At 38.3% G+C, this 21,026-nt stretch overlaps 1 protein-coding gene across 1 annotated transcript in view; it reads left to right on the top strand.

Annotated features, from left to right (window-relative positions):
* Positions 1 to 18,521: 18,521 nt before the first annotated feature.
* Positions 18,522 to 21,026, top strand: part of LOC140239312 (solute carrier family 2, facilitated glucose transporter member 3-like) — a 38,919-nt gene continuing 36,414 nt past the window's right edge. Inside the window, exon 1 of the mRNA XM_072319184.1 lies at positions 18,522 to 18,627. Within this exon, the coding sequence (XP_072175285.1) occupies positions 18,556 to 18,627 (72 nt within the window). The 5' untranslated portion in view covers positions 18,522 to 18,555. The remainder of the gene's footprint in view (positions 18,628 to 21,026) is intronic.

The raw sequence follows: 21,026 nt of genomic DNA on the forward strand, positions 1-21,026 counted from the left end.
GTCCCTGTGATTGTCGTTTGAGATGGAGGGGAAGATGTAACGACGCCCTCTGCTGGTAAGACTAGAACAGACCCTGTGGCACTGACGACGGGCTCCTGCAAATATGTAAGCGTGCATTCGACGATGGGTTCCGAATAGTTCTGCGTCAGGTTTAGGAACGAGATTTCACTGATACCACCAAGTGTGAAGGAACTAAACTCTAGCGATGGTATTAAAGAAGTGAGCACGACCATTGCCCCGGGTAGAGTGTCAGAGCACGTGTATGTAGCTGTCTGTCCCTGTGCGATGACATTCACAGACGGTGTCAGAGACAAGTAAGAATCAAGCGGCTGGTCAACAACCACGAGGCGCGCGCTGCAGGATTTCGAAACAGAAGGACATGCGCTTATCGTAGGTGTCGATACTCTACAAATGAGCGATGAAATTAAAGATGACGTCACAGAAAGAAGATCCAACCTAGATGCAAAGGGACCCACGTCGGTGGTATAAGATATATTTGGAGATTCCACATCTTGCCATGTTGGCTTCCCTCTGTCACTCTTACAAACTAAGGAGGCATTTTGTCCTTCCTGTACAACGTATCCCATCGGAACTTCTATCGTACAATTGACACTATCGATCAGAGGGTCGACGATCAACAATCGCTCGTCTGACAACGACGTGTTAGTTCGACACGAATAGTTCCCCGCGTCCGTCAGTCCGGCTGAAGGAATGCTTATGAATACGATGAAGCAAGACGGGCTTATCTCAGAGTAAGGAAACGTGACGGTCGACGAAATACCGTCCGACGGCGCGCTTCCGTTGAATATCATGACGCCATCTTTGAAGACCTGCGCCGTCTCACCCTGACTGGTACAAGAAATGAGCCAACGCTCACCAGCGCACAAACGGGTCGTCCTCTGTCCAGAAACCACCACGTCTCCATCGGCGCTGCACTGCGCGTAGACTACACTTTGCCTCGCCACACATACGCAGAAGATGACGACGTAGTAGAAGAGGCCGGTGACGTGACGATACATGACGTTTGCGTTATCTATGCGACTCCGAGTCGTGTTATTCATGTCTGGAGAAAAAAAAAAATAAATGTGTAAAGAGAAATAATGGAACGACGATGCAGGCGACAGAGGACAATAAAGTTTCACCATAAACAGCAGTGGTCGACCGAAAACATTACAATAATTGTTTGTTAGCTCGTTGATTTGTTCAGAGATATCTTGATGGTTACAGCGTAATTTTCTACACTTTTGTATAGTTCACCAGGACTGTGTATTTTTCTTCCGTTTGAACTACATCATGTAGCTCATGTAGCAAAGTTTGAATTGAGCCACCACTATGTTTAATATTGTCCTTATCTAAGGAACAGAATTTGTAAGCTAAATTTCTTGTCAAACGTCACGAATCATCGGACTCATTTCATGTGATGATCGTTGCCTCTCTACCTTTCTCAGTGTTATCAATATGACGCTCGGGTATCATAGTCCTTAGTGAGGAGCAACACAATTAGACTTGCTTCGGGATCGTTGGACGGATGGTGTGGCATGAAATGTAGCAAGTTGTGCCTTCTGTTTAATCAATAGTTTGAATAAAGAGTTCTTCTTTAAACTGAAAACTCGAACCTCATGTGTTATTAAATGTCACCAGCCACTCAACTATAATTTTAGAATATACATGAATCCGTATTGGCGTCAGGGTGCCTTGATAACCACACACGGAGGGGGACGTTCCTATGAGCCATAGAACCATTTTGAAGTTCAAAACCCATGAACTTGTTGAACCTGCAACTAATTGACAAATTGCCCTATACATCAACGTAAATGAGCACTGAGCTGATCAATTTGTTAGTGTATAGGAAATCATGGGCGTACATTCTCGAGCAGGATTCGAACCTACGACCTATTGATCATCGGACAGGCGTCTTGTCCACGATACCAAAGAGCTTCCACCCCTCAGACAGTGCTGCTTCATGCAGCGGGAACTGCGTAATTATTCAAATTAATTCTTGCGTCGAGTTGTTCTTCTCAAAACCGATGATCAAGAGGTCGTAGGTTCGAATCCTGCATGCTCGAGTATGTATGCCCATAATTGTATATCTTGCCATGGCTACTGCTAAAAGACTTATCAATTCTGTGCTTATTTGCATCGATGTAGGGCAATTTGTCAATCAGTTGCAATAAAAACAACTCAAACGAGAGCATTTCATTGACATGTTGATCTTGTTTAACTTTCATGGAAGCCCGTTCAAACCATTTGAAAGGATTATACAAAATACATTTCGTCTTTGTTTTCTTTTGGTCTAAAAACTGTAAAGACTTTTACTCTAAAAGGCAAATGATCAATGCAATAATAAATTACCCAGGAAAAATTGCAGTACAATGTATTGTTTACAGCAAAACACAATACAGAAAAAAAAAGCACGAACACCCCCTAAAAACAACATAAAAAACAAAGAAAGATCGAGAATGAAGAATTATTCTTCACTTTTTTGCGGTTGATCACAGAAGAAGCTTGTTTCGTCTTCTGATACACACATACACACTCACACACACACACACACACACACACACACACACACACATATATATATATATATATATATATATATATATATATATATATAATATACATAAAAAGTCTATTAACTGTCATTCCCATTAGCAATCTACCTGCAGTGAATGGTATCTTGAGATTGTGGTGCTGAGAGGTTTAATTTCATTCTATGATCACCACACACGCATAGATCTTAATCATTACATGCGACACTCTACAAAGAGAAATGAGCCTGAAATACAATTCATGTATGGAGTCAATGAATGCAGGAATACCAGCTGAACACATCAGTGGAGTTTGTGGAATATTGGACAATCCGTTCAAATCTTATGAATTTTTAGAAATTTCGGTGTCACCGCCATCGCTTGATAAGAAGTTCAAGTTCAAGTTCAACTTTATTTCCATTTTCATTGAATAAACAAAGAAAATAATATACAATACATTAACAGAACATACATTGTATTTGTGACAATTTCAAAGAAAACGTACATGTGATCACGAGTACCAACAGGAATTCCTTTTCTAAGGTATATACAAATACATAATACAAAGACTAGAATGAAAATGGAGGGTCCACTAAAAAGCAAAGCTTGTAGGGTATGGGACCCTCGGAAAATATATACACAAAATCAAAGAAACCAATGTCAACTGACATTGAATTAACTTAGGAAGAGAAAAAAAAAAAGAAAAAAAAAGGGGAAAAGAAAAAAAAAACAGGGGAAAATAAGACTATGGTACAACACGCGCCATCGTGGACACAAGCACACTGGTCTTCATGATGTAATTGCAATGATAAAACGCTCCCTGGATTGATATTGCGAAGGATTGGGTGTATATACCGGTGTGAATGCAGAAGAACGGCAGAAGAACGGCTAAAGAAAAAAAAAAAAAAGATGACATGATTGAAACAATAAAACCGAACCTAGTTCGGTTGTATATCATAAGATTTCAGTTCGGTTGTATATCATAAGATTTCAATAGAAATAATTTTAATTCAAAGTTTGTGCTGATACTATGTCGTTGGGATGTGAGTTCCAATACTTTGGCCCCTCGTAGATGAAGGTGTGCTGAGCCAGCAAAGTCCTAAAAAATGGCAAATTGAATTCATCTGATCGCCTTGTTGGATAAGTGTGAACGGATTGATTTTTTTTTTAACATTGTTTCAAATATATCTGGAAGATTATTTTTATTATAATTATACATAAATTGTCCTAAATTAAACAAATACAAATATTTGATTTTGAATATTTTATTTTCAAAAAATAACGGATCAGTATGAGACAAAAATGCAGTGTGACATAATAATACGCAGTGACTTCTTTTGTAGCAGAAGTAATTTATCCAAGAGTATTTGATATGTATTTCCCCACACAAGAATACCGTAATCTAAATAAGGCAATATGAGGGATGAATATAATGTAAGCAGGGACGACAAAGGAAGACAAAATTTAATCTTGTTAATTATACCAATATTTCGTGAAATAATAAGTATATGTAAATATACTATCAATATGAAATTTCCATGAAAACTTATTATCAACTGTTATTCCCAAAAATTTGACATAAGAAACATTTTCCAGTGGTGTGCCATCTAAGATAATATCAACAGGTAGTGCCTCTATGGAGTTGCTAAAAAGCATATATTTTGTGTTTTGAAGATTGAGAGATAATCTTTTAGCTTTTATCCATTGAGCAACTTTTTCTAATTCAGAATTTGATGTATTTACAAGGGTAAGAGGATTATTATGCGAAAAAAAAATAAATTTGAATCATCCGCAAAGAGAATGAAAGAAAGAATATCTGATGATCTACAGAAATCATTTATGTAAACAAGAAATAAAAGCGGACCTAACAAACTTCTCTGTGGGACCCCACATTTAACATTGAACATTTGTGAATTACAACCATATAAAGACACATATTGCTTCCTGTTCATGAGGTAGCTCCTGAACCACTCCTAAAAGGCCTTCCCACGGACTCCGTAATGCTGTAATTTATTAGGTAAAATACCATGATTAATGGTGTCGAAGGCCTTGGAGAAGTCCAGAAACAAACCTATGAACTTTGAAGATTTGTCGATAGCATGTGCCACTTTTTCTACAAAACTCAATAATGCATGTGTGCATGGTGCCATGTTTTTCCCTAAATCCAAACTGAGAATGTGAGAGTATATTATTGAATTTTAAAAAAGTAATAGTTCTTTTGTAAACAATTTTTCAAGAATTTTGGACAATGTACATAACAGAGAAATTGGTCTATAATTATTAACATCTAATTTGTCACCTTTTTTAAACAAAGGGATGACTTTTGCTATTTTCATACTTTCAGGAACAATACCATTAAAAAGGAATAAATTAAATATGTGAGCTAAAGGATCCACAATTGAAGATATTACCCCCTTCAACAGAAAACTACTGATGTCATCGTGTCCAGCACTTTTTTTTTGGAACGAAAATCAGAAACAATGTTGATTATCTCCTGACTGTATGTTGGACTAAGAAACACTGAGTTTAAATTTGGTTGACCTAGAAACTCAGAAAAATGCTTTTTTGAAGAAGGAATGTTGCTTGCAAGATTTTCCCCAATGGAAGAAAAATGATTATTCAAAATATTACAAATTTGATGAGAATCTTCATAAAGTTCATCATCAAATCTAATTTTAGTAATATTCGACTTGTTATTTGATTTATTCATTGCTTGCTTAAAAACTTCCCATGTATTTTGCATATCATGCCTATAAAATTGCAACTGTTTAGTATAATGTGTTTTTGTTTCAATACATATAATTTTCGTCAAAGTATTTTTATAACTGGTATATTTTAATTTTAATAAGAAGACTATAGCAGGACAATGATACAAAGAAAAAAAAATAGATTGAATACCGCAAAATTTCATTTTTGTTTGTAATAAAAAGTAATCATTCCTTCAATATTGATGATTGATTAATGTAATTCCCTTACCTTCTGAAATAAGAATAAAGGCCAAGTGCTCTCTCATTGTGTCAGAAAATCTAATGAACAAATGATGAATGAATGAATGAATGAGTATGAAAATATGATTAATTCTCTTAATACTTCCTTATGTCACTGTCCTACTGCGCAATCATCGTTGATGTATGGAGTGTTCTCATAATATACAGCGATGGCAGCACCGAATTATTCATGAGTTTGTTGAGCGGATTGTCCGATCTTCCTCAAACTTCACTGATGTGCTCTAGTAACATTTTTTTTTTCGTTCAAGCAACATATTATTTTGTTTTTGTTTCATTCCCCTTTAATTCCATTCTTAGATCACTGGATCCACACAAGCATAGATTTTACAGACTGTGAAAATCCGATACTCTTCTTCAGCCTCGTGCATTTTCTTTGACACGTACAGTATCCAACAGAAGTGAGTATACACCCCACATGAGCATTTGAAAATTCGAATATAATTTTTCAAGTTGTTGATTTTAAATAACAAGTCTCACAGAGATTGTAAAAAGGACATGGCGTGAGAGAAATTGAGGCAAAAACTAGTATTCATAACTTTAATTATGAAATATTATGCATTTCATGAAAATAGTGGCAACAAAAGTGAGTACACCATGTGTAATATATGCATTGAAATACGATCAAATCTGGAGTTTTATGGTCCCAGCATTTGCCATACTTTCCCTTAGCGTGAAAAACATGTTGATATTACATGGTAGTGACCTTGAGTTTGTGTTCCATGCATGTAGCTTCTTTTCTGAAAAGTTAGCAAGGGAGTCAGTCGCATGTTCGATGATTTCTCCTGACCACACTGGTCACACCAGTAGTAATGCACAGAGGAATACAAGAATTAAAGTGAGTAAAACCCTGACCACTCCAAGAAGTCATCAAACAGGAGTGAAACACAGATAAAAGAATGCAGAGGGGTATTTTAAGGCAGTGCCATGTCATATCAACATATTTTTTGTGCTAAGGAAAATTATGACCAGTGCTGTTGACCATAAAATTAGATAAAGTGACGATTTCGCGGCTTCATAAGTTTCCCGTTTGCTTGTACTCATAATCTAATAATATAATGATAATGATAAGTTAAATGATAATAATATTAATTTTCTCTTATCACCTGAATTTAAGACCAGAAGAAGTTACATCCTTCCCATTGTTCTAGAGTTGTCTGATTTCATACCTGATTTTAATGAAACTTCAGCCGTGCTATTTGTTTGCTTTTAATCTTTTTGATAAAGTCAGTTTGAACATGAAATGGATTTGCATTTAATTGCCGATGGAATGACGATATATTAATCGCGCATGTAATGGAAACATCTATCAGGCCAGGTATAGCAAAGCGACTTTCCCCGCTACGAGACCACAGTACCGTGAGAACAACCCTCTGCAACACACACACTTAGTTTCCAGACTGGAAGAAGGGAACTTTACTCCTGTAGGAGTGTTGCTTGAATCCCTATTCTTGTTTGAAGGCAAGTATCTCTCTCACCCGATCTCGAAGAGTTGACCCGATAACAAAAATCCCTCGTTTTGCAGGCAAAGGGTTTGTGAGGAATACTACGCAAATACAAATTATATACAGTGTGTTGCATTGCCATGCAATTCGGATGGAAATTACAGACATTATTCTCGTTTGCACGTCAACCCCATTCAAATCCAGCCGAGCGTTCCCCGCAACAAAAAAGCGTTCCGTTCAAAGTGTAATTGCCTACATGGTATCTTGCTGACTCTATTCAAAATGGCCAGCATCGACTTGAAAGATGCATGGGAAAGGGGTCACGGAACACTTCACTCAGTCTCCAGCAGTGTGGTATAGTCTCTTGACGAGAATACATTGGTAAAACAGGCAAAGCGGAAAAACCACACTCACGCAGACACAAACATTTTTCAGGCCTTGTGACGACAATCTTGAAAGGTATAAGAGTTGACAATAATTATGACGACCATAATAATCTTAATTTGTGTTTCCGCAAACTAGAATACAAAAACAATTGCATTTGTCCTCATCAGATAATCAGGTTACCTAACAGTAATTACGTGATTATGAATATAAGAGCCAAGAACGTTAGTATGTCCAAAATGTCTCAACCCTATAAACATCAAAAACCATTACTCGCTTATGAAATACAACTTTTGCACTACCCTTATTTTCATTCTTTCTTTTTCTAAAGTACGAGATCACGCCTTGTATTTTGAAGGATTTTATTTTAATGCATATAAGTTAATCTTGATATACAGAACAAGTCTATAGGACCTACTATTTTGGTATCATGTTTTTATACTGTATAAAAGAGATTATGTTTCTGTGGTAGTATATATAAATATGTTTATATTATCATTATTGTTATTATTTTTGTTTTTACTTCTATACAGTCTTTACATGTCACAATCAAATGTCATCGATACAGTCTTAGAAATCTGCATCCATGAGAGGTAACAGAAATTACATATGACGGCAATCACATTTTAGGATTTTCCGTGAAGTCCGGATGGTCGATGTGTGTAACTAAACGGAGATGGAGTTTAGTTATGCGGTAATGACTTGCGGTAACATAAACTTTCATATACTGCGCACACACCCCAACCTATTCGACCATTCGACTACCTGTAGCCATAAAGATGATGACAAGTCATATCTGTCATGGATATGACACTTGTCAAACTTTCGAGAGTTATCACTCACTTACCAGCACGCTGTGGCGACATCAGGTACACCTATTATGCCCATGTGGATCAAACCAACCGGCGCATTTTGATGGCACCATGTTTCTCCCGTCTCTTCCCTGTTTGATAACGCGTTGTTTTATAAAGAGTTCTATAATAGTAAAGTCCCGTTCAGTCAACTGCAGTGAGCACTAGTTTCGAGGCTTGGTCTATTTAGGGGAGTGCTGGTCTATTATAGTTCTCTCGGTGTGTGTATGTGGATGTGTGTGTATAATTGTGTACATGAATGGGTGAGGCAAACACGGGGTTCTTGTACCGGAAAGTTCAACGATAACTGAAATTCATGCTTCAAAAAGCACGGCCATGATCTTTTTCTTTAAACTAAAAATAATAGAAAAGAGTACGCCACGCCTGTGTACAGGGTATCCATCAGTTAGTCTCCTTTCAGACACGATTTCTACTGACTCAGAATATTAATCTCCAGAACACGATGTGCGAAAAAACACCCCACAAAAACAAACCAATCTCGGCGTTCAAAATTGCAAGGTTTTTCAGTTTCGCAATATAGTCTGATAACTTGATACAACATAGGCTAGTAGGCCCTATCTTGCCTTAATGACAACAAAGATTTATGATGGAAATTCCGATTACAATATTGAGATTCGAGCAACTTGTAACAGCACATTTTTAGAGAGAAGGAATGGACTTGAGTTGTCTGTTATCACACGAACGACTTGACCGAATCCTATTGCAAATGCTCTTAGCCCTTAAAGGGAACATAAACCCAAAGAGCAATGTGGATTGAGTGAAAGCATTAACATTAGTAGAACATATCAGTGACAGTTTGAGGAAAATCGGACAATCGATGCAAAAGTTATGAATTTTTACAGTTTTGGATGTTTTCGGTGTTGGAACGGCTGGATGAGGAGACTACTAGAGATGATGACGTAAGAGTAGACAACAATATAAAGACGATATAAAGAAAATTCCACAAAAATTCATTTTTCATGAAAATTACAAATTCCATCAACTTGATACTGACATATGTTAAGGGTAGCAATTATCAACATTGCTTTCTGAAAGTGGTTAGTCAAGAGCTCTTTCATAATGCTAGAAAAGTGAATTTTTGTTGAATTTTCTTTATATTTTCTTTGTACTGTTGTCCTCTCATACGTCATAACCTCTAGTAGTCTCCTCATCCAGCTGTTCCAACACCAAAATGTTAAAAATTCATAACTTTTGCATCGATTGTCCGATTTTCCTCAAACTTTCACTGGTTTGTTCTACTAATGTTGCTGCTTTCACTCAATCCACATTGCTATTTGGGTTTACGTTCCCTTTAAACAATGGTTATGGTTACTGGCAGAAGAGTAGAATACCAAGCAAATACGTGAAACCGCGCTGAGAATACGTCACTGCATAGTATTCCAATCCTGATATTTCAGAAAGGGGTGGTACGTGATGGTCAAGTGGTTCACTAAAGTTTTTATCAATCTTTTTTTCAATCTCACGATAAAAGTAGGCTAAGTGTTCTTCAATCTGTTTCATTGTACGCCTGCGGGCGAATAAAAAAAAAATGGGGAGTTCGTGCTTATCACTACTTCACAGCTAGTCGTATTCCTGTTCTTTCAAATACCGTTGAGCACTGTTGTAATGAAAACAGAGTAAACAAAAAAGAAATGTCTTTTATTGCATGTATGATACCGCACACAAAAGTGTCCTCATAAAATGTCGTCTGCGCTTCACAAAAGAAGGCCAATTTTATGTTCTTGAGTCCATTTTTGTCTTTCATTTTCCAGCTCTCCAACTGCAATCGCTATCGTTCATCTTACGTCACTACTCAAGGCATAGTTTACAATACTAGGCATACTAAAAGAGGAAAATTGACATGCATGATGTGAAAATTACTTTTTACTGATATTTATTTTCACGTAAGGAAACGTCTTTATTTTCAACAGTCTATATCAAAACTTGCACATCATATACATTACTCCGTACGAATATACGAAAGCACAAGATAAAACAATCTCCTTTCATTTCCGTTTTGAGAATAGATTTCACGCAAACGAAGAGGAGATATCAGCCCTTTCTTGAACGAAATAAAGTTAAAAACAAGTCAGATAGATGAGATGTCTTTGTTTCCGCTTTCATCGAATGAATTATATGGTCATTGTGTAGGCCCCCTATTATGTAAACGTTTATACATTATATATATATATATATATATATATATATATATATATATATATATATATATACATATATAAACTTCCTGGATTCAGCTTTTATTGGGAGATAGTGTATGGAAAATGTATACTAACCGTCGTCAACATACAGGGAAGTATGGACTGAATGGGATGTCGTTTAGCTGAAAACTAAGGAAACACAAAATTGTCTCATTAAGGGTTTTTTTTTTTTTTAGATATTGACTCCTTAATGTAGTAGGGCCTATAATAATCAAGTATTGTCTCCCTAAGGTGACATCCAATGATCATGTTTATATGTATATGTATATGTATATGTATATGTATATGTATATGTATATGTATATGTATATGTATATGTATATGTATATGTATATGTATATGTATATGTTTATGTATATGTATATTTACCATGTACGTTTACATAATCATATGTAATTATATATTGAAAATCTTGACATCAGTCCCTTCTGTCATTATACTTTTTATAAATGGTCACGGCGAAATATCGGGGTCATCCCACTAGACCGACACCCACGAGTCATACAGCTCACGAGTCATACAGCCCATGAGTTCGACACTATAGGCAAATAAAGCCCATGAGCTCGACACTAGGTAAAATCAGCCCACGAGTTCGATAAATACAACACGGGGCTTAATGTGTCGGTCTCGTGGGCCTTGTTACTAGTAGCTTAGTGTCGAACTAATGGGCTGTATGATTCGTGAGCTGTATAACTCATATGCTGTATGACTTGTGAGCTGTATGACTCGTGGGTGTGGGTCTCGTGACGTGCACCCGAAATGTCGACTGCTATTTCATTTTGACCTCCCCTACAACGGCCTCCGTATCAGGACCTGGATGGCCATAATAAAAATGCAGACAAACCTGTATATTTCTTATAGGGAGGGGACACGACTTCTGTGATTTTCAAGATCAACAAGAGAATTCAAAAGTTACGATATCTCACAACCATTGATTGAAACCGTGTGAATATTGCCAAGTGGGCTCTGCAATCCACTTTGAAACGTTCTTACATAAGCTTCATGGCAATGTAAGTCTGGACTCTTTTTCGTGGCAACAGGATGAAACCTGAAGATGATAGTTGTGATGCAGACACATCTTATCTCCTTATTTCTCTCTCTCTCTCTCTTTCTGTTTTCATAGTAAAATATCATGTTCACTTTATATCAAAAGATGTTTCGTCTCTCCGTGTATTTGATAATTATCTGTCATTGTGTTTGGATCTTACAGTTCTAACTTCGCTTTTATTTTTATGATCCACCATGTCCTTGCTGCCTTCGCTTAATTGCTTTATTACCAATATTTACAAGAAATTCTTACATTAATTTTAATTGTCATACTTTTGCATTTCTTTTCTTTTGAACATGACCAAGTAATGTCATAATGAATATTGTATGCTTATTACATTGTTGCAAATATTTTTGTTCTATAACTTTAATTGAATGGACCAAAAGAAAACTTTAATTTGATCAATATTGTATACTTTGCAAAGACATAAATTAGAAACTAGTGACAATTTAGTGGAAATGCATGAAAGTAAGCATGGTCATTCAGATCATCTTCATAAACACCACAGCTATTCTGAGAACTATCAAGTCATACATAAATGCACGCATTCATTAACGAACTTTTAAATTTTTCTTACGAGTCAACATTATGTTGCACAAAATTAACATTATTCAAAGAATTTGATGAAATCATGTGTAACTGAATAACGAAATTGTATTGTGCGAAAGGGAACAATGGCATATCGTTAAACAGTGCATAGTCCTTTGAAAAGCAATGTTGTGTGTAAACATACCGTCCACTTTAGCAAGAGGCAAAACACTCTGTCCCTCGGATAGGACATAAAATGGAGGTCCCGTGTATGAGAGAGTCACAGCTCATGCACGTAAAAGATCCCGCTTCATTCATTCATCGCAACATGATCGCAAAGAGCAGGGTGTCTAACCCGGTGAAGTGGTCCCACCCCACATCGAACTGGACCCCATGGAAGACCACCTTATTGTAGCTGAATATGGGCGATCCCGGCAGCCATCTTCACATATGGAAAATGAACAACAACAACAACAACAACAACAACAACAACAATAGATCCATGCTACTGACATTGTAGGCTGATATTATCTGTCTTCGGAGGGAACATAGTCTTTATATAGAATGATCCAGTATTATGAAGGTTTGATGATATTTACTATTTACGCAGTGTTATTTTACAGGGAGGTCCAGTATCACGTGACCTTGATTGTCCACTCGCTAGCCGGCATTTGGGTAAAGTGATCCATGCATTATTGCACGATGAAACATAAGCTCCGCTTTAATTTGTGATATTGTAAAGAGACACGCTCTGTGGCTTTCCGACAGACGCCATCTAAAAGCATTGTCGTGACTGTAACTTGTCGCTTCTTCCAGAGTATAACGCCAATCATGTTTCCGATTGCTCCAGCTACATCTGAAATGAATTTACACCCCAATTCATTCATTTTCTTGAAAAAAAAAAAGAAAATCATGTATCGTTGTCGTATCTTCCTCTGACGTACGTGAGACCGATAATCACGAACGCCTGGGATATCGATGCCCTAATCTCCGGCTTCTATCGGATCCAATCTTTAGCCTCCAGGCATCAAGTGTGCCATCACTTCTGACGTTCTTTTGTTTGAATTTAGCTGACATTCCGAATCTTATTGTTGTTCACACTCAGAAGAGCTGCAAGAATTGTCTGCGTCATTTTATTGTCTCTGAAAGAGAAGGTCAGGATTTAGTATAACACAAAATGAATGCACAGGACAGAGTGGACCGGTGAGAATTGTTTAAACCCACGAGCGGAGTGAGTGGGTTTTGGATGGTTTCCAAAGTTAAACGAGAGCATCAAATTCTTTTTTTTTTCTATTTATATGTTTTATTTCAAAATCACATGAAATCACAATATTTACAAATAATCATCAATCTGCAAAAACGAGAAAAAGAAAAAAAGTGACAAGAGCAATTCAGAGGTAATATAAAAAGAGAACCACCACGATTCATCAATAAGTACTAAGGCAAAGCTTCCTCAAAGTACCCCGTCTCATAGCACACCCAGGGAGAGTGGCTCCCCCCGTGGGGTCCCCAGGTCTGAAAGAGGGCCATCGATACCCTCTTACTCAACGACAAAAGTCACACCTTATCCTACACAATCAAAATTTACTCATCTAATCATCCCTCAAAACTACGAGAGCATCAAATTCTCACCGATCCACGAAATAAGCCTGTGCAGCAGTCGTTTTAAAAAAATGAGCCCGTATATAAATTTATGAAATTCAACCTTTTTTACCATCATTCTTTCGGTACACCTACAACACTATACAAGGCTTGAGCCATGTGTTTGGATTTTACCGGGCGCATATTATGGCTCAGTTGGATCAGTAAAAATCAACGCATGATTTATAGTTGACTATAATCAGACGGCAGAGATTCTAAAGCCCATTTTATAACATCGAATTGCTAACGTGGAAATAAAGTTATAGGTCATAGCCTAGCTCGTACAAGATGTGTATCACATCATCCACGAATCCGCATCGGGGTTTCCTTTTCCCCTCATCGGAGTCGTGTTTTTCCCCCAAAAGCGGAAGAGAACATTTTTGGCATGAGTTTGATTTTTAAAAGTTTGAACGGCTCACATCGTCGGGCAATTTTCTCAAATTCAAGTACAAGAGGTATGTATCAGTGAGAAGAGAGGTATTTAAAATTGGCGTTAAAGGGATCGTACAGTTTTGGTTTAGACCTAATTTCAGGTTTCTCACATTTTTTTTTTGTGAGATAATGAGAAACCTCTTATGAAATATGAAAGAACATGTAATTCTATGAGGAATTCAACGTTTATTTGATGAAAATTGGTTTTAAAATGGTTAAGATATCCAAAAAAGAGCGATTCTAATAAAGTGTGGGAACAACACTTTATTACGATCGCTTTGTTTTACTTTGTTTTTGGATGTTTCAGTCATTCCAAACCCGATTTTCATCAAATAAACATTGAATTCCTCTTAAGATGGTATGCTCTGTACAATATCAAAAGTGTTTTTTTTTTTGTATCTCACAAAAAGTTAAAAGCCTAATTCTCATCTCCACCAATACTGTACCATCCCTTTAATCTTTTTCTCTCAAAACAAAATATTTACCACTGAAATTTTCAGCTGCCAACGCTACAACCTTCAACAGCGGAATGACTCGTCTTCGCCTTGATCACGTTTAACACCAATTTCAAATGAATTTCCAATACAGATGAGCTTCTACTCTAAGAGAAGTCAGGTATTTCTTTTCCTTTATTTTCTAACCAGGGTATGCTATCAATAATGTTTGCAACTTTGTTGAAATTACTTTCTGCGACAGCCTTAAGAGTATTTTAGAGTCAGTGATGAGTAACTGTTGTAAGAGACATACTATTCAGGACTTAAAGTGTCGCAACTCTTTCGATCAGAATGCACATCAGGACTTCGCCGTAAAATTTTAATCAATTAACGATTTAAACAGGACAGGGTTTTATGCTTAAGCTGTATAGAGAGAGCATCCACCGTTTCAGCGGAGAAAAACGGATTTCTGATTTGTGCTGTTAATCAATGGCCTATCATTCAGCGTCATTCCAATTGCGTTTGACGTCTCCCAAATGCTCGAAGAAGATTTGATAACTCACGTATATTTTGTATTCTTACCATGATTTTAGAACGTAAAGAGACCATCATGACACATGACGGGTTCTGAAGATGTAGGAAACAAAAAACCATGAACAACAAAACAAAAACAAAACAAAACATTAAAAAAAAATTAATACAAAATCAGAAGATTCTTTACCACAAACGCCCCACCATGAGGTATAATAGTGCATACAAGGCTTCTGTTACTTGTATGTATCACAATATAAATCTCGCAGTCTGACTGTTTTCTGAATATAATTATGTTCTTTACTGTCTTCATGTACATGACAAAGACCGATTATGTTGTCTTTGTACCAAACTTCAGGATATCATATTAAAATGATTGAGAGTATGCACTAACAGCGTGTGAGGACTCGCTTAGTTAGCCAAGCGATACATTGGCTACGTGATGATATCACCATAACGTGGATGTGATCCGGGAACATTTCCCCATTCTATAACATCAGGCATATGGACCTTGTAATGTTCCTGTACTCAATTTGAAAACACATACGTACACACGTGCGGGCGCACAGACACTCCGTAATATACAATGTGAAGGCATGAAAATAATATGATCTCAAAGTACCAAATGTTTTCACGTGCCTGCATTGGCTCCGATTTCGTCATTATTAAAGTCTCATAACCGACTGCAGTCAAAGGTATAACTGAACCGAATTTGAGCACTATGATGGAGTAGAACGCATTGCGCAGGGGCTCATGCACCTGGGCTCAGGTTTCGTCATACATTGCAATCTCATAATGAATCAACATCACATGGACCATAATGAACCTTTTATGAACTATTGTTTAATGAATTTGTGCATTAGTCTCCAATATGTTGTTTTTACAGAGCATCTTTCTTTCAGGAATTCAGTACCACTCGAAAGTGAGACTTATTATCCCAAAACGGAATTCATTCATGATACCAAGGCGGTGTACTTCCTTGACGATCCCATATCGAGATCAGTAAGTTTGTGGATGCCAAGGGTTGTGCCATAGATTACCAATAGATGGCGCAATTCAAATACTATCTCATGCACTGATTCATGCAGAATCAATTACCGTACGGCTTTGATCTCGTGTCCGGCGTTATACGTCTTAGATCTCCTGCAGTGTCATCTGTACATGAAATAATCTTATGTAGGCCCTATATGTATAGCAATAATAATGAATAATAGTGGTCTCTTGTGTTAAAGCGCTGAAGTCAAAATGACGCTCTTGGCACTGTTACAGTCATAACCAGCATAAACTGTACATTATAAGGACCCACAGCTATAGGAATAATGCAATGTCTTACTGAAACAAAATATTTCTTTTTTTTTTTCATTTCATTTCATATTCATTGACGATTAAACGTACAAATGAAGAAAGTCAAACGTAATATATAGAATAAGGGGGAGATTGTTCCAGAGATAATGACATACGTGGGTAAAGAATAATGTGGTCACCCCAAGAGTGCCAGCGAGGATCGAGGAACCTGGAGAAGAGGAAGTACCTGATGAAAGGAGTCTATGAGGGGGTTGATATGAATGAATAGACTTCTAGAGCCAGAGTGGCGAGGATCCATGGACTGTGTGGTAGACCTGCAAAAGAACTTTGAAGATGATGCACTTTTCGACTTGTAACCAGCGAAGGGACAGAAAAACGGGTGTAATGTGGCAGGGTTTCTTGGTAAGGGTGCAATGGGAAGTCACGGAGCTGCAGAGTTTTTAATGCGTTGAAGTTTGGATAGCTGCTGTTGATGGGAAAAGCCGAGAAAGAGTGAGTTACAAAAGACAAAGCGAGAAAAGGTGAGGGCATGGACAAGATTTTCTATTGCACTGTGGTCAGGTAACTGCGGATAAAGCTTTGGTCAGGCGCGAAGTTGTTATTTTATGATACGGATCTTGATATTATTGTGAGAAACATGAGCATTGAAGAACGTATTCGAAGATCTAAGAAAACTCATAAATAGTGAGTTTGAAGGGAAGGGTACTTATCCCCAACTTGATTGTAAAAGAAAAATAAAATGAACTGAAATGAACTGAACTGAAAAGTCATTCATATCAACTTTATTGACCAAGCATTTGCTTTGAGCCCAGAACATGCACCTCTGACTTCTGCCGATATATTTTCAAACCGGTATGGATGCACTCATCAATTTGTTGATGTCTTTGATGCAAGCTTCAAAGTGTCTTACAACAGACGGCATCGCGGTGAAGGTTGGAGGATTATGACACATAGAGGTGTATGTCATCGGCGTAGCAGTGGTAGCTGACTGGCTGAAGCCATGACTCTTGATGATAGGACCAACAGGCTGCAGGTTACAGAGCGAATAGGAGGGGCCTTCCATACCAAACCCTGGTGGACGCCAGAAATCAGTTTACTTGTTTGAGACAATTAAGGCATCACCGATGATCACACTTTGACAACGATTTGTCACGTATGATTTAATGAAGTCGACACTATAAAATCAAACACGTCGAGGAGAAATGAGAGCTGACACGGCGTTTCCCCTATCCATCTGCTGCGGGGTATCGTCCGCTAAGTTGGTCACCAGTGTCTGTGCGTTGTAGTTACAATATTATGCAGACGTGCTGTCAAGTACCACGTCAGGACGTCATCCAGATATTCTGAAAGTCGAGAGAAAGCCACACGCTCAAAGACTTTGGAGAAGTAGGAGAGGATGGAGACCTCGGGCAGAAACTCTGAAGAGACTCAGTGTCCATTGCTGGTTACTTTAGTGTTTTCCGAAAAAAAAAATTGAAATTTTTTAAAATGTCATATCTTCCTTATTTCTTATCCGATTTTTGACATTTTTTTTATTTTGTTGTAAAGAGTCTTTTTTGTCTTTCTTTTGAAGTTTACTAATTTTGGGATGGATTTCCTCTTTAAAGGAACTTGCATATAGAGAGTCATCATAAGCCACACGTTCCTCTAGACATGCTTTTAAACTTTTTTTTTTCCGCTGTCCTGCAGGGTTGGTTAAAGAGATTTAGATCAGAGTAATGAATAATTGCACTTGAGTGTCGAAATCTTCAAATGTTAGCATGAATAAGATAAAAGTGTAAGATTGAGAAAATCGATGAAAGAATTCGTTCAAAACTCAACAAGTGAAATAAAATAATCGCTGGTCGGGTTGATCACGATCAGGATTTTATAAAAAGTCTATGAACTTGAAATAAAAAAATGGCAGCCGCGGTTACGATACGATCAGTGGTTACGATGCGACTCGACTGTATTGTAAAGATCTACCAATAGAGGGCGTTTATCAGATCACGAGAGATTTTAGGTCGTTACTCCCTCTCGAGACCACCACGCGAGAGACTTGTGTGCATGTGCAATGTTGTGCATGCATGAAGCCTTTCTAGCTCAGAACGTGTGTGGACGTTACGTGGTGTGGTTATGTATTGTGTGCATGCAGGTGTATGACATAATCTTTATCACGTGTAAATCTGTTTACTCGAGCGAGGATACCTGTGTTATAAATCATGAGCAACAAGGAGAAGGAGGCTATGGAACTTAGTGGTGACAACGTGAAAAAGATGGATACGCCGAAACCAGTAAGTATTTCAGCCACATATTCAAATATCTTGCAGTGGAAATTACAAGGGAATTGAGACCTCGCTGCATTGAGCATTGCACATGCAGCTTTTGAGGTGACACAGAGCCAGAGGGGTGGACGGGGCTCTGGCGGGCGGGCGGGCGGGGCTCGAGCCGGTTGGTTGGGATGGGCCAGGCTCGATTCTGGGGGCAGGTGTGCAAGTGGTGTGCGCGTGCCGCTGCTTATTTAGCCAGCAACGTGAATGAAATGAAGTGAAAGGTCAGAATGAAATTTTATGAATTGCTACACGTCGAGATAAATGACTGGTATTGAAGTAACTCCCGTGTCAAATTATTTTTAGGTTACTTCTCAAGTGCAAGCGTTCTACCCAGATGCTATTCGGCTGTGAATGAAACTCCCTTTATACTTTACTGTGTTTACCGTACGTGTACCACCTTCGGCTTCGCTTCCGGCCATCTTAATTGATTCTAGCTGCACCTTCTTTTATTGGAAATCTTCAAGAAGAAGACCTGCAACTTGTAAAGCTCTGATGAGCTTTTGTCTTGTTTTTAGCTGCACATAGAACATTGTAGAGGATTTTTACCTGCACACTGTACACGCACCCAGCAGTTATAAACAAGCACAAGGTACGATAATATATAATGCCAGCGGTGGACTGTACCGCTACCAGACTGGAAGAAGAAGAAGTCCACAAAGTGACAAATTAACATTCACTCAAGTACTTTTACATCTAGAGTTTCTAACTACTACCCACTATTACTAGATGGTTAACTGAGCTCTTGCTCACACGTTTCGGGAGTAATTTGCAAAACTCCATCAGGAGTATACTTGGGTGACCCGTAGCCCCGGAGACCGCGCCGCTATGCGGCGGGGTCCTGGCGGCTACCTCGCAGTTTCGCTAAAGTGAGAACCACGAACAACTCCCTATTGCCACATACGGCGACTTCACGAGTAAATCATGGGTAAATTTCTATCATAAACACAGTGACAATAAAAAATGAAATACACATTACCCAACTGCCTTGGTTCTTTTCACGAATTTATCTGGAAACTGCAAAATTTTCCACATTTTTTAGGAGTAAGCGGCCTGCCCTAGTGGGAGAGCCGTGCTACCATTTTGAACGTGTCCATTAGTATTAAAGCATCTGCGCATGTAGCGAGTAATACGTAGCCTTTTGTCAAGGCCCTCTCGCTGCGTGGTGTAGAGAGCCCAGCCGAGTAAGGTAGCGCGACTCGCTTCGCTCGTCCGTTCGCTCGTCCGTTACAGCGAGAGGGCCTTGCCAAAGGCTAGCATGCAACGTTAGTGAGCATCGGCGAGCTGAAGACAATTCGCCTTATAAGACAACATTTTCTGCATCATAAGCAATGAAATGCATCAAAAAGTCGCCGATTTGAATCATTTAGGTTTAATCGACCCATGTAAGTATTCCTAGTAGTTTTTGTTGAAAAATTAAGGAAATATAGCGCCGCAACGGCACCCGTTTTGTACAACATTAAGATCTGAATGCGAAAACGGCGCAGCCCCAACGCTGCACGTTGGGGCTGGTCGCAGTTAGGTGACCCGCACCTCGTCATAGTTAATGTTTGTGCATAATTGAATCACATTTCGTCACTGAAATTCTATGAAATCCCACTCACATACAGGGAAAATGCTGAAGATTCCAATGGAATCATAAGTTCACTAATCGATATAGAAAATTTGCAGCTATCATCGCCAAACGCGAACGATTCGGAATAGTTGTGCGCTAAGGAAGGGGCCCACAACTCATCACTGGCGCTGCCATAGACAAAGCACGTAAAAGACCTGTGCGGGTGACCGTGATGCTCCCATAGACATACACGTAAAAGATGCGTGCGGGTGACCGCGATGATACTTATAACACATATTCCTCATAAAATTTCAGATTTTCGCAAAAAACTGTTCGGTTTTCACCACAATTTGCTTGGTTGTGGTAGCCCTGTCAAGTTTCAAGCGTACTGAACATAGTCCCTGGCTTGAATTTTTGTTTAATGCGCTTGTAACAATTTTAAGCAAGGTGACGGTATTCGGGCCCCTGACGAGGTGTGGGCACCTCACTATATATTGGAGGGAAAACTACTTGTACCAAGTACTAAGGGGACTGATACAGTTTCCACTGGATGTTTCCACTGAAAGATACATGTCACAGCTAGTACGTGATTATAAATATGACTAATTCTCATTGTGCAGCTATCCCTGTCTGTCAGCTTGTTGGCTGAGTCATATTAAATGCTGCTGTTTAGTTTATGTAATATTTCGCCAGTTTTGTCAAGCATAAGAATCTTCTTCGCCTTCTGAGCTGTTATGAAGAGAATATCAGTGATGCGTAGTTTTCATGTTAAAAATGCCGCATTCAGCAGCTTTCACTGAACTTTAGA

This window comes from Diadema setosum, chromosome 15 (genome assembly GCF_964275005.1).
Source record: "Diadema setosum chromosome 15, eeDiaSeto1, whole genome shotgun sequence".
Taxonomy (NCBI): domain Eukaryota; kingdom Metazoa; phylum Echinodermata; class Echinoidea; order Diadematoida; family Diadematidae; genus Diadema; species Diadema setosum.